Source organism: Pleurotus ostreatus, assembly GCF_014466165.1.
Source record: "Pleurotus ostreatus strain PC9 chromosome Unknown scaffold_2, whole genome shotgun sequence".
NCBI lineage: Eukaryota > Fungi > Basidiomycota > Agaricomycetes > Agaricales > Pleurotaceae > Pleurotus > Pleurotus ostreatus.
The window spans coordinates 4172756-4187153 of NW_023503157.1; the positions used below are offsets into that span (position 1 = coordinate 4172756).

The window sequence follows — 14398 nt, forward strand, 5'->3', positions numbered from 1 at the left end:
GCCCCCACGGTATACCACATGCGCTTGACTTGGCATTCGCCAGCCCTTTTTGCCATTGGGACTTTTGTCCAATGCGCCAAATCTGCACCGCAATCCTCCTCGGGCACGCTCGCCGACAGGGCACCATCTGGGGCCAAGTCGGTCATCATCCAGATGTTCGAGTGGACGTGGGATAGTGTCGCCGCCGAATGCACTAGTTTCATTGGCCCAGCAGGTTATGGATTCGTCCAAGGTCGGGTGTTGATTTTCGTCCGCACGCATTTACTGAGGGTACAACATACTAGTGAGCCCGCCTGCCGAGCACATACAAGGGAGTCAGTGGTGGACCGATTACCAACCGGTCTCCTACACTCTCAATTCCAAGAGAGGTAACCGCAGCCAGTTCGCCAACATGGTGTCAACCTGCCACTCCGCTGGTGTCAAAGTCATCACGGGTGAGTGAGACACGCAACTAATATCCAACGACGTACTGAGCTACGACCCTTTAGATACAATATTCAACCATATGGCAGGAGTTGAGTCTGGCACCGGAGTGGGCGGCTCTTCCTTTACCCATTACAACTACCCGGGTATATATCAAACGCAGGTGTGTTCGCTTCTTGCGAGTATTTCCCGTTGGGCTGAATAATCTTGAATGGGATAGGACTTCCACCACTGCGGTCTTGAGCCGGGAGACGACATCGTCAATTACAGCAACAGACTCGAAGTGCAGACGTGTGAGCTTGTGAACCTAGCTGAGTAAGCACACCTCCTGGTGTCAAACTGCACGCACACTCACACGCAAACCAGTCTGGCAACAGATACCGAGTATGTTAGAGGTCGCCTAGCAGCCTATGCCAATGACCTCCGTTCGCTGGGTGTCGATGGTTTCCGTTTAGATGCTGTTAAACGTGACTTCCCCTTAACATACATTAGGACGAAAGAGAACTCACATATGTCACAGATATTGCTTCAGGCGATCTCGCAAACATCCTCTCTCGGGTTACCGGTCCCTTCTACGTAACACAAGAAGTGATCTTCGGTGCCGGAGAAGCTGTCCAGCCATCCGAATACGTTGACATCGGTGATGTCCAAGAGTACGTAGCTCCTATCCAGATCGATCGACGCGATCTAAACGGGAGTGGTTTGTAGATTCCGATACACGAGTGAGCTGAAGAATGCGTTTTCTGGCGGGGGGATAGCCAATTTGCAGGACCTAGAGAATAGAGGTACGGCAGGCCACATCGGCCCTAGGACGATAAATACTTATGCTCTCTAGGCTGGGTCACTGGTAGCAAAGCCAATGTCTTCGTCACGAACCACGATACTGAACGGAACGGTGCTTCGCTGAATGCCAATTCGCCGTCCAATACTTACGTTACTGCGACGATATTCTCGCTGGCACATCCTTATGGGACACCGACGATCCTCTCGAGTTACTCCGGGTTCACCAATACCGATGCGGGCGCACCCAATGGAGGTGGCTTATCTCTTTCATCTGCAGTAAACCGCTGCTGACTGCGAGCAGGTGTCGGAACGTGCTCTGGGACTGGCGGCGCGAACGGCTGGTTCTGCCAGCATCGATGGGTGGCATTCTCCGGCATGGTCGGTTTCCGGAACACAGTAGGCTCGGCAGGCATAACAAACTGGGTCTCGCCACAAAGCCAGCAGATCGCCTTCGGGAGAGGTGCGCAGCCCGCACGGAGTCATGGCTCACTGACAGACTGAATGCACACGCCACAGGTTCCGCAGGTTTCGTCGCCATCAACAACGCCGACTCGAGCTGGACCGCAACGTTTGCGACGTCGCTCCCCGCTGGGGCGTACTGCGATGTCATCAGTGGGAGTGCTAATGCAGGGACGTGTTCGGGATTATCGTGAGGCGTACACAACTTCATCGCCAACGTATAAGACGCTGACGCTCCGCTAGAATCACGGTCGCTGGGGGCTCCTTCAGTGCTACTGTCCCCGCCCGGAGCGCCATTGCCATTCATACGGGTGCAACGGGAACGGGGTCAGGGAACGGGAACGGTGGATCTGATACGGTCGCCGTCACATTCGAGGAAACTGCCACGACCACGCTGGGAGAGGTATGTACCATGATTTCCCAGGAAATTTGACAATATTAGATCTAACCCTTCGACAGAATATATACCTAGTCGGCTCTATCCCGCAGCTCGGGGTATGGGTGCCGGAAGCAGCTGTGAGCAAGACTCCTCATTTCAATAAGCTGACTTAACTAGGATCAACTAGATCTTGCTGTCCGCCGCTACCTACCCGGTGTGGAGAGTAACGGTGAACATTCCCGCTGGCACATCGTTCACCTACAAGTTTATCAGGAAAGAGACAGACGGTGGCGTATGTTCCTGGCCTACAATTAAACTGCTGGTTTTTAACCATTGTTCAGGTCGTTTGGGAATCCGACCCGAATCGCCAGCTGACTGTGGGGGCTTCTGGGACGCAGACGGTCAGCAGTTCATGGAAGTGACAGAGAGGACATTGTACTTGTTCCTTTTATGTAGTTTGTAATTCCCCCATAATTCCATCTTGATGTCCTGAATTCGTGCGTTGTCCCAATTCCTGAATTCGACGAGGATTACAAACAACGACAATGCCAGTTTGCAGAACATCTACAGCGCGTGTCAGCAAGACCATCAGCAACTTAGAGTCTTGGAGTATCGTTGATGTTACCATTGAACTCCCCAAGGAGCGATCCGAAAATTCCGCACAATTGACAACAACGCCGTACTGACGTCGTCCTTACCCGCGAAGGCACCTATCCCAACCCCATTGAGAGAGAATTTGCCGTCGATAACGCCCCCCGGCCCTCACATAACTTACTCGAGGTGCACTCCTTCTAAACGAAACTCGCTTCAATTATCAATTATCAACTGACAGATTCCAGAATCCAGATCTACACCGGTACGACATTGAGGTCATATATCGCCGACACCGCCGCAATGGCTTCTACAAAGTCCAAACTCCAAGTTAAGGCATAATCAGCTGCGAAGCATCGTCGCTGAGCACTTACCGTGGGGAGGGGCTACTACAAGCCGATCGCGGTCCCTCAGCGCTGCGAATAAATAACGCACAATGAATCGGTGCGGAGCATCTACGAGGTGAGGCTGTCGGACGACTCACCTTGAACATTGCTCGCAAACTTGTCGCTTAGATTGGTATTAAATGTCCTGCTAGCGTGCTCGGGATCGGGGGACGGTTTACAGTTCACGAAGAGCCCTGTGTCGGTCATCTGCATGCAGCTGACGTACTGCAGGTCGTCGGGATCCGTCATGCGTGCCACACGGTTCACAGTGACATAAGGCCAACGTTCATCCAGGTGCAAATGCACCACGAATACACCGCCTGCCTAGATTGATATCAGAGGGCTGGGGGTAAGGGAGGGTACCGCTGTTACGTACTGTAGCGACAGCGATCCTGTCGTGTTCGTATGCGAGGTCTATCGACTCGTATCGTATGCACCCGAGTTCGATGTCGATCAACGTATCCTCCTCCCATGCCTCCCCCGCTATGATTCTTTCAAAATAGGGCACGACGATCAGACGCGAGCAGGACAGCAGGAGCGCCACGTGCAACCCACACGGCGACACGCGCACTGCGACCAATGTCAGGCGATTATAGACACATACGAAGTGAACACGCACCCGCGACGAACTGGTCAAACTGCCGTCCGCGCGGCAGGCTCGTATAGATCTCCTGCTGCGTGCGGCATTCCACCAGCTCCGAGTGAGGGTGCGTGTGTGGCACGGCCTGCGCGTCCTCGGGTATCAACCGGAAGCGGTGCTGACTGTACAGAATCTCGTGCGACCCGATCTGCAATATGCAGTCTCCCGTCGCGCGAGAGAATACCTTGAGCGACGGCGCACAACACACCAGCACGTGCTGTGCGCCCAGGTCCACGTCGTGGACCGCGATGTTGTCGAATCTGTACGGACGGAGATGAGGCGCATCTTGCAGCTCGTCAATCCGCTGCACGCGCGCCCCCGTGGGAACGTCGAATATGATGGCTTGGTGGAGCCCAGAGACGAGCAGGGAAGGGTAGACAAAGCGGTAGGCGCGGGTGTCGAGTGGTATGTGCAGGAGTAGCCACGGCCGGAACTGCACGCGAGACGCTGGGTAGAGGGCGCAGGATCGCGCGTAGGCGTCGAGTTGGCGGGAATCGGGTAGCGAGATCGCAGGTAGTGGAGACATGTTGTACTCGCTGGCAAGGCGCCAGACTTCCTTTGAAGCATCGTCCCTGTCAAACACGACGAAGCCCTCTCCGTAGTCGCATTGCGCAAACCGGCGCACGTAGTTGAGTTCCTGGAACAACAGGTTAAGTAGTCGGGTGAAGTGAATGAAATCGCACCTTATCGAGAGCCCACAATGTGTCGCCCGTTGCAAGATCGGTTACATTCAGTGAGCCTTGGCTGGAGGTGGACACGATAAATCCCCTGCGTTCATCGATCTTGAATCGATGGACTTTAGAGTTGGATGCAGTCCTGCTATGCTGACGAAGCGTTGATGGTTGTCGCCCTAGCCAGCCTTGGGCAATGAGAACACGCCGTTTGCCTTGAAAGGATCAGATAACACGCACAAGAGCAAGAAAGTATACGCACAAAATGACTTCCATCCGTCTATACCGACAAGCGACCGCGACGAGTATATCTCGTTGTAGTGTGCATTCGCAGGCACATAGCCATGAAAAGTGGCGGCGTTGTGGTAAATCGACGCTTCATGGGCTTGGATGATGTCGTTCAGCTGGTGGCACACGAGGCATAGCGAATGGAGAGTCTTGATTGGAGAATGCGAGAGCACTTTGAGAACGAGTTCGGTTGGCAGGTTGTTGATCATGGTTGGGTCCAGAGATAGGCGCCAAGCATGAGTGCTCGACTTGAGGTAGCTCTGGGTAAATACGGGCACATACCTCAGGGACAAGTGGGTGGATGACTCGGGTAACGGAGTTTGGACTTTCCCTTCCTTTGTTAACTACCTACCATAATAGGAATATCGGCGTGGTCACGTGTCACATCGTGGTTGAAGCTTCGCCACTACCCACATCCCATTATTCCAAACAGCCACATTGAGAAGGTAAGCCAGCGCGTATATAAATGTGGTCTTTACACTCTGCTTCTCTCTTTCAAACGCTCACCTCACCATGTCTGAACATTCAGTATCTCAATCCCAGTCTCAGTAAGCAAGTCCTGCAAGCACGCACTTCGAACGCTCTCGGGAACGCACCAGCACAAACAACCCTCTCCAACACAACGATCCTCATCCAACGCCGCGGGCACTCAGGATTGGACGTCACCACGACTGGTCAATGGATCCTATAGACCTTGAGGAGATTCGGGAAACCCTGGTTCGCGAAACTCGTGGCCATTACATCGTCTCGTCGGACCCGGTGGAATTTATGAACAAGTTCCTCCCATTCAACGACAGTGAAGACGAGGCCTCTCAAAAGTTCAGATCGCAGAAGCTCTCGAAAGCTCGCATCAAAAATCTCAAAAAGATGGGCAACGCGAAAACCGAGAAACAAATGTACGGTCATTTCGTAAGTATCTCTGTATCTACGGACTGGGCGCTCGCTTATAATCCTTCTAGGGGAAGGCAACGTCTAAGTGGCCCGTCGCCTACCGTGACAATCATCGTAAGCTCAACTTCAACGACACACATGATTACCGCGACACCGCCAGCGGCCTCGGACCTGATTACACCATCGACGGCGAAGAGCTTTTACCACGTCGTACGAAGTTGAAGGTCGACTTTGCCAACTTGCTCAGCTTCGTCGAGTTCAAATTGAGTGCGCTCATGGACGCATTTATTGACGTCGATGGTAAAGAATACGAGAAGGAGAAGACAGATTCAGGAAACAAGGACGGGAACGAGGAAGAGGACAGCGTGCACGAGGAGGACGCAGAAGCCGAACAGAACAACTCTGAGCCCGCAGGCCTTGAAGAGCCCTTCATCGCTGAGGATGAACGTCCCAGCGAACGCAAGCCAGAAGATCTCTTAGAGGCCCTGAAGCATCCCCCGACAGAGCTGGTTCCCTGTGAGAAATACCATGCTGAAAATGATACCAATGCAGGCCGAGATACCCGAGGCCAGATTGCCAGTTACGCAGGAGTCGCCATGGCCATGCAGTTCCGCAGTCACTTGTTCAGTGTCCTCATCTGCGGCAAGTATGCACGATTCATTCGCTGGGATCGCTCTTGTGCGATTGTCTCTCGGCGCTTCGATTATACTGTCTATCCCGAACTCTTATTCGACTTCTACCTCCGCTTCGCTCAACTCACGAATTCTCAACGGGGCCTCCTCCCCGGCTTCTCGACACTCAGCAATGAAGAAGGCCTGATCGCAGTTGAGGCCCTCAAGAAGTATGCTGACGATACATATGCGGGAGCTGCTGCAGATGAATACAAGAAAGAGATCACGCCTGATCGCCTTCCACTCCTCTGCATGGATTTCGAAGGAGAACGTTATGCGGTACCCATGCGTCGTTTCGACGGTGGCTCGTACTCTCCATTTGGTCGTATGACTCGGAACCGCGTGGTCGTCCTCCTCGAGCCAGAGCCCCGAGTGATGTTCTTCAAGGACTACTGGCGCGAGTACTCCGAGTATGCCGAACCAGAGGCTGAGGTCTATCGCCTCATATCCGGGGACAAAGAACTGTCCAAATGCCGTTACCTTGCGAAGATGCATGCTGGTGGAGATCTCAAAGCGAACAACCGTGCAATTACTACCATTGGTGACACTCACACGACCTTTGGAGTGGGTTGTGAGAAGCTGAAATTGAGGCCACTGACGGCCCATTTCATCGTTCTTGAAACGGTCGGTCGTGATTTGAGTTTATTCCGAACTGCGCGAGACCTGGTCTCATGTATAGCCGACGCCATGGAAGGTTTGTATTCCTACAAGCTTTCTTTCCTACCAGCACTTACAATTTGACAGCGCACCAACTCGTGTATGATAAACTTCATATTCTCCATCGTGACATCAGCGCAGGAAATATACTCCTCTCTGCGCTCGATAGCAAGGAAGCCCGCCACGGTATTCTCATTGACTGGGATCACTGCATCTTCATGAACAAATTGTCCAAGGGTAGGCCAACACGAGTGACTCGGACTGTAAGCCTCCGCTCACCCTTCGCCTGGTTGTCCTAATGGGGTATTATAGGGCACATGGCAGTTCATGTCGGCGAACTTGACGATGAATCCAGCGACAGCATCTCATTGCATTCTCGACGACCGCGAATCAGCACTCCACGTACTGATGTACATGGCGATACGATATCTTCATCACGATCAAAACGATCCCACAGAGCTTCGCGTTCACTTAAATATGTTCGATGAATATGTCGTTCATGGCGACCGTCCCGCAAGAGGCACGCAAGTAAAAATGGCAACCATCACTTCCAATGGACCACACATCGAGTTCGACATCGATGCCATCAAAGACCTCATCACTGAGCTTTGTGTATACTTTGCAGCTCGGTATAATCCTCCACGTCGACGCCGGACAGTTTTCAACGCGAAAGCCGCCGAAGTAGCCGAAGACGCTGCCCGTGAAGCACAGCATTACTCGTCTCGACTGGAGGCTCTCAATAAACCAAGTTGGCTGTATTCTCTTTTACGCGAATTCATTGAATTCATACCTGAGCGCCTCCCACACGAAACGGACTGGATCAACAACACCGCCATCCTTCGTGAGGCTCCCAAGAATACTAACGGAAAGCGCGGACCGCCCAACGAGCAATGGGATGTGGGAAGGGTTTCAAAGTAACCAAAATCACACGATGGTAGCGCAATGCATGACTGCTCTACTTAAGGTAGTTGATACCGGCATATACCTCGACTATCATCTTCTCGTATATAGGCTGGTTTTCGAGCCTAGGTCGCAGACATAAAAACCGTCCACCCCTATGTTTCTTCACAAATTATTACGGCCTCGGAGTGGTGGAGCGTCGAAGCGAGTTCGGTGAAGACTTGATCCCGTCTACGTTGGTGCATAGTTCCTTAACACTGGATGGAAAATGTAATACAAGAGGCGGAATATTCATATATCCGACTTCCAAAACTTACGAGGACGCTGGAATCGAGCCTAAATTAGAAAAGTTGCCAAAGTTGAAACTTGGAAGCCGCGAATGTACAAAATTACGGTTACAAATCCGGCAAACTGAAATAATTCAGTCCATACTGAGGCCTCCTTACAAGTCGCCAAATTGCAGGGATACAAATGTGAATCAAAGGTGAGAGTCCAAACGAGAGGATAATAACTATGGATGAAGTGAATGAGGGCCTCGGTATTCGTCCGATGGACGGAAACCTTGACGGAACTACATGGTCGCATCGCATCGTCCCCAGATCATGGCGCTAGAGATGAATTTATTGAACATTGTGTGGTTGTCACAAAGCCTCGTCAAGGCCCACGGAACTGCTTGGTCTGCAGTCATATTCGCCTCCATATGTCGCCCGTTGAGAAGTAGCAAGCTCGTCGCAACTAAACCTGCATTCTAGAAAGCACGATCCTTCGTTGGATTCAAATTCGATGGTCAGAACCAGATCCTCTCACCTGACGGTCAAGGCACCCTTAGCCTCAAGATGTGCGAACGCCTGGCGGATATCGTCTTCCAACTGCTCTAAGTGGAGCGGTTCTCCAGCGACGTGCGGTCGGGAGTAGAGGATAGAGATCTTGCGAAGACTCGCGAACGTCGGAGACTTCAAAATGTCTCCCAAGTCCTCCCAATCGAAGTTTGGCTGGCAGCTACCCGGCATCCGTATGATAATCAGGATAGTGCCTACGGACACAGACGTTATAGATGAAAAGACTGTCGAGAGAAAGGAGACCCATTTTGACAGATTAAAACCCCAGAGTTCGAAATCAAACTGGATGATTTCGAGCTGTGTGTTCTCAGCGAATGTAAGGGGTGGCGGGTCTACGTCATGGGAATTGTCAGCTACATTGCGAGGCAAAAATGGACGTTGACATACCCCACATCGTGCTGAGTTTGAGCCACACGCTTTTCACACCGCGTAGCCTAGACAAGAACAGCGGCATGCAATTGGGTAGCTTCCCATACGCGGAGGCGACGGATCCGAGAAATATGTATTCTATCGGTGACATCGAGTTCTCCGACATCAGCCATTGAAGTAGCTCATCCATAACACGGGGTCCCAAACAGCAATGGATTGACCGCAGGGACATCGTAACGTTGTGGTAAGTCGAGCGACACCCCTCGTCGTAATGAACGTTCTCCAAAGTAAGAGACTTAAGGTTGGGGAATGAGTCTATCAGGCGGGCGAGGCTCCCAAAGCCCGAGTGGATATCACCATGTTTGATGGAAAGTGCCTGTAGGTGAGGGAACGAGGCGACGAAGATATTCTCTTGTGCTTCGTCTATCAGATGACTTCGCAGAGTCAGAGATAAGACCTTGCTTGAGGCTCGGAGTGATTGAAACCCTTCCAGAGACGAAGCTCGCAGGTTTCGGGAGTCAAGATTCCGGATAAGAGGATAAAAGTGAGGGTGTTCACCGATGGCGCTGAAGAGTCGAGCGATATTTCTGGGTGTTATCATCACTGAGTTTAAGAGGATTGATTGCGCGATGGGGTACCAAGCCTTGCAAATGAGGGAGAGCTTTGATAGGTCGGCGACAGTGAGCATAGATGCGACACATTCCAGTATTTCTACCACAATTTCGTTGGGTAGAGGTGGGAGTCTCATAGAGGCACGGGCAAGAGTGGAGAAAGCGTTGTCGGGGCCTACCCACCACATGGGGGTCAATCGTTGCCAAACAGATGACGAAACACAGAAATATCTCAGTGAAGCATCAGCGAAGCATCAGCGGCCTCTATATAGCTGTTCATCCCCTGTGAGAAGGTGGAACGAATCCATTGTCAATGGATTATACAATAATGGCAATTCTTTCCCATCTTTCTTTGATGGTGGGGGGAATACTAGCAATATAAGGCAGTGCTCTCGCATGGCCTCATGACGGGCGGGAGAGATTGCAAGGCTATCGGGAAATAAGACGGTATAGTTATTTGTCACCCGAATTCTTCGTTTATGCTCTTGCGTTTTCATCTGATAGAATGATGACAGCGACCGAGTATTATTTGAGTATCTTATAGTATGCGTACCTCTTCTACTTCGAGCCATGCAGATCTCCAACCCCCGTACCGTGGTGTCTATCAAAAAAGGTGGAAGATTTTATAGGGTTCGACTCAACCATTCCAGTACTCTACATGCACGCCGCTGCTACGTACTCCCACCTTGCCATCTGCAGGCAGCTGATGTACTGCAGGTCGTGGTAGCGAGCCATGCGCACGACGCGATGCACAGTGATCTCCGAACCGTAGCTACCATCGGGCCCGAGAGCGAACTGCACTATGAACACGCCGCTGGCCTGTCGAGATTAAACCAAAATAAAAAGCCAATATCAGTATCAATACCGGAGGCCATGTCACACCACATATGAGGTGATGACAGGATGGGTGCTTACAGTAGCGACGGCGATCCTGCCATGCTCGTAGGTAAGGTATATCGACTGGGACCCCATTGACCCGAGCTGAATGTCGAGGGCGGCGGCGCGCAGGGTTGTTTCCCCTGATATGATCCTCTCAAAGTCGGGCACGACGATGAGGCACGAGCAAGAGAGGAGGAGCGCCATATGCGATCCATGCACGACGAGACGTGGCCTGCATGACCATCAGCCAACACCAAACAAGTCGAGAGAGCGCACCAGGGACAAACTGATTGAACTGCGATTCCGCGGGCACGGTCATATCGACGTCTTTCTGCGTGTTGCACCGCATGAGCTCCGACTGCGGATGCCAGTGGCTGTTGTCTGGTGGTGTGTACACGAGTGTGAATCGCTGATCGCCGTAATACACCTGGTCTGACGTGATCTCCAGCACGCAGCGCCCAGTCTCTCGCAAGAACACCTTTAGCACCGACTCGCAGCACACGAACACATGCCGCACATTCACGTCCACGTATGTGATGTCGTCCAGCCCGTCCCCGTGTGCGTTGACGTCTTGCAGGTCACCGATAAGCTGCACCCGCGCCCCGGTGAGGACATCGAATATGAACGCCTGGTTGGTGCCACAGACGAGGAGGGAGGGGTAGACGAAGCGCGGTAGGCACGCGTGTGGATCGGAATCTGCAGGAGGAGCCACGGCCGGAAAAGGGCACGGGATGAGTGGTAGAAGGAGGCAGACTGCGCATAGGCATCTAGCTGGCCGTCGTCGGGTAGGGCAGAGGTAGGTGGTGGAGATGTGTCGTACTCGTACTCGCTGGCAAGGCGCCAGACCTCCTTTGAACCGTTCATCCGGTCAAAGACCACGAACCCTTCTCCATATTCACAGTGCGCAAAGCGGCATACGTAGTTCAGTTTCTGGAGGTCCCACAGATTACGGATTGAGTGGTTTGATGGAACTTATAGGACACGCACCTTGTCAAGGGCCCAAAGAGTCTCACCCGTTGCAAGATCAGTAACGTTCAGTGAGCCTTCGCTAGATGTTGACACGATGAACCCTCTTCGCTCGTCGACTTTAAACCAATGGACCTTCGAATTGGGCGCGGCGCTACTATGCTGACGAAGCCTCAATGATTGTCGCCCGAGCCAGCTTTGAGCAATCAAAGCGACATTTCACACGTATCAGGAAGGGAAAGGGGTCAGATCTTGAGACGTCAATCCCGCAAGTTGACTGTGGAACGACCCTTCATAGGGCGGCGCAACGGACTTGGTTGGCAATATGATGGAGTTTACTCAGACAAACAAGTGTAAGCCCGGAGAGGATTGGTGGGATGGGTAGGTTGAACGATCTCGCTTCAAAAATACCTTTGATTCAGCATTTATGGTACTGGTACATGATTGTGTTTGCGCCCTGCCACCTGTATACGTCCTGTTGATACATACTATACCTTAACTATAGCCCGCTGGTGATACATCAATGGCTTTAGCTATACTGACTAGTGATACTTAGCGTGTCTGATTTAACGGTTTTTGGCGGACGTGGTCACATGCATGGTGGGAAGATTTAGTGGCCCCCATCACGCAACCGTAGCAAGGCAAGCTGAGCTGCATAGCCTCCGGTCGGATCACTGAGTCGAGGAGTAGTGAGCCTCGGGATTTCCGTAGTTCATGGTGTATACAGAGAAATGCGTAGGCTCAGTGGAAAATATAGACGCGGGCTTGGACTCCTTCAGGGCTCAAGGGTTTAGGGTTTCGTCTGCCTCCTTGTTTTGCAATCTTCGTTAGAGACAGTCAATGGAGACTTCTTCTGGCACTAGGCAATTGGCGTCGGCCAGAGCTTTATTGACAAAGCACCGAAAAATGCACAAGAAAAAGCAGGAGAAGATGGGAATGCAGGCGTACGAAGGTGAGGTTTTCACATTCTCGGCTTTTGTCTATTTGCTGAACCAGAGAACAAAGAGAAGACAAAGATGTTAGAAGACGCAGTTAAGAACCTTCAGCAGCATGAGACAGAGATATCCAGTGAGCTACACTTTTCCATCCGTCCAAGAAAGCCTTCACTAAGTTCAATAACAGTACCAGCATCGCATTTCCTCAAGGCACCCTCTTCACCCTTGTCTCCTGCACCGACTTCTGTCCCAGGAGAGGAAGAAAATTTCCTTAATTTCAAAGGTGCACAACTTATTTCACTCTCGCTCTTAGAGAATAAACGTCAATTTGCCCGGTTAGACAACAACCATGCTCCTGTTGCCTCCTTGACTAGCGAGAACTTAAATAAGCATGGTAGGCCATGTATTCTTGCCATATTTAATATGATCTGAAGTTACTCTTAGGGCGTGATACGGAGGATGTCTCTCTGCCCAGCAAAAAGGGTAAAGGTAAGATTTTCCCATCTTGGTAAATCAACTTGAGGTTTTCCAATGTTTACGGTGGAATACCAATTTTCCTTTATTGAAAATCCAACCTGGGGTTTTCCAACGTCTAAAGTGGAACACCAGTTTTCCTTTATTGAAAGTTCAACTTGGGATTTTCCCATATTACCATGGGCTTGCCGATTTTCCTTTGTTGGAAATCCAACCTGGGGCTTTCCAATGTTTCAAGGGTGGTACAGATTTTCCAGAATTCCCCAAAGTTTAAGATTTTCGGTTCTTGATGCTGAATAGGGGAATTTCCTTGTTTGGAAATACGGATTTTCTGAACTTGCGGAATAATGAATTTCAACTGACGCTGGACCTTAGGCAAAAAACCTCAACTAGCTTTGACGAAGGAAAGAGTGAAGGGTAGGAAGCTCCAGTTTTTTTTGATCAAAGCCTTATTTTTTGTCTTGCTAGATTTACAACAGAGGATTTGTGATAGAATTCCACGTCAGACCTACAAGAAGTTCAAGCAGGCGTGGCTGGATGCAGCGAAAAGTCTGGGGATGGAAGACGAGATTAGTGGGAACTCTGTCAGTGTTGAGGATCAGCAGCTTTACCATGCCACTGTCCAGCTAGCCATTGAGATCGCCGACCTTTGCGAAGAGCTAGATATTGTGGAAGGCGACATTGGTTTCCCGACTGTCAAGGGAACTTTTGATGGGGGAGGCTATTTCCTCGGTGAAGAGGTTCAAGAAGTTGCCAAATGGATGCATGCTCATGCGGACATGCGTATGACGGAAAAAGCACCTGCGGGCAAGGTACATCAATCCCGGACAAACAGCAACGAGAAGGTAGTTAAGAGGCTTTCTTGCACGCATCATGCTTATATTATTGTGTGTTCTAGACATATGAAATCTACGACTACATCAAACAAAAGCGTATTCCACTGTCGAAGACAATGGCAATTCAAGCAAGAAACAAACCTGAGGACTATCCTGGGGTTGTCGAACAAGGATTAGAGCTTGCGGAATTCGTATTAACAAACAGAGCACGTCAGATTCCACACCTTACCCATGTCCCCATTGATTAACCATACCTTAACAGAACAACGAGGGTCGGTGCATCTCCTGCAGCAATAGAGATATTAGCAAGGAGGTTAAGGCATTGAAAGCGTCTGCCGCCACCTTAGCCACCTCGAGGGATCACATCCCTCGTCTGAGCTGTGGATGCTTGCTGGACCTTGCATCTTTGGAGCTATGGATGGTCAAGATTACAGCCGAACTTGAGGACATCCCCCAGCGTGGCGCTTCTAACACGAAGTCGGCTTCATTCAATTTCTCTGAAGAAAATCTAAAGATGATAGCAGGCGTCATCCAAAGTCTCACAGGATTGGGTCTGCCGGATCTACTTGCCCCAAAGGAGCAACGTCTTGCACGTACGGCAGCCTACTCGTTGCGTGAATTGGACAGGGCTTTTGGGATAAATGGAGATGAAGAGGGAGGCTTTCTTGGTTGTTATAAGCAATTGGACGCTACTGTTACAAAACTTGTTGATCGTAACAAGCTTAGAAGTATTGAGTAATGGTAGCATCT

At 51.0% G+C, this 14398-nt stretch overlaps 6 protein-coding genes across 6 annotated transcripts; 3 read left to right on the forward strand and 3 right to left on the reverse strand.

The window, feature by feature from the left end:
* Positions 1-18: 18 nt before the first annotated feature.
* On the forward strand, positions 19-2466 carry PC9H_004357 (uncharacterized protein; the record flags this gene model as incomplete). The annotated part of the gene is made up of 14 exons (XM_036773941.1): positions 19-232; positions 285-434; positions 489-586; positions 644-738; positions 790-890; positions 944-1076; positions 1132-1208; positions 1259-1459; positions 1508-1666; positions 1723-1855; positions 1909-2068; positions 2125-2181; positions 2232-2336; positions 2386-2466. The coding sequence occupies 14 exons, from the start codon at positions 19-21 to the stop codon at positions 2464-2466; spliced, it is 1764 nt and encodes a 587-aa protein (XP_036635414.1).
* A 426-nt stretch (positions 2467-2892) lies between these two features.
* Positions 2893-4829, reverse strand: PC9H_004358 (uncharacterized protein; the record flags this gene model as incomplete). The annotated part of the gene is made up of 7 exons (XM_036773942.1): positions 2893-2945; positions 3010-3051; positions 3120-3345; positions 3398-3591; positions 3641-4298; positions 4345-4547; positions 4595-4829. The coding sequence occupies 7 exons, from the start codon at positions 4827-4829 to the stop codon at positions 2893-2895; spliced, it is 1611 nt and encodes a 536-aa protein (XP_036635415.1).
* A 304-nt stretch (positions 4830-5133) lies between these two features.
* On the forward strand, positions 5134-7757 carry PC9H_004359 (uncharacterized protein; the record flags this gene model as incomplete). The annotated part of the gene is made up of 5 exons (XM_036773943.1): positions 5134-5168; positions 5220-5529; positions 5580-6876; positions 6927-7102; positions 7152-7757. The coding sequence occupies 5 exons, from the start codon at positions 5134-5136 to the stop codon at positions 7755-7757; spliced, it is 2424 nt and encodes an 807-aa protein (XP_036635416.1).
* Positions 7758-8542: 785 nt separating this feature from the next.
* Positions 8543-9695, reverse strand: PC9H_004360 (uncharacterized protein; the record flags this gene model as incomplete). The annotated part of the gene is made up of 2 exons (XM_036773944.1): positions 8543-8910; positions 8966-9695. 2 exons carry the CDS (start codon positions 9693-9695, stop codon positions 8543-8545), a joined length of 1098 nt encoding a protein of 365 aa, XP_036635417.1.
* A 517-nt stretch (positions 9696-10212) lies between these two features.
* PC9H_004361 (uncharacterized protein) lies at positions 10213-11301 on the reverse strand (the record flags this gene model as incomplete). Its single annotated transcript, XM_036773945.1, has 4 exons — positions 10213-10377; positions 10474-10669; positions 10725-11133; positions 11166-11301. 4 exons carry the CDS (start codon positions 11299-11301, stop codon positions 10213-10215), a joined length of 906 nt encoding a protein of 301 aa, XP_036635418.1.
* A 1008-nt stretch (positions 11302-12309) lies between these two features.
* PC9H_004362 (uncharacterized protein) lies at positions 12310-14387 on the forward strand (the record flags this gene model as incomplete). The annotated part of the gene is made up of 8 exons (XM_036773946.1): positions 12310-12355; positions 12409-12471; positions 12526-12732; positions 12783-12827; positions 13188-13229; positions 13281-13657; positions 13711-13839; positions 13911-14387. The coding sequence occupies 8 exons, from the start codon at positions 12310-12312 to the stop codon at positions 14385-14387; spliced, it is 1386 nt and encodes a 461-aa protein (XP_036635419.1).
* Between the last annotated feature and the right edge of the window lie 11 nt (positions 14388-14398).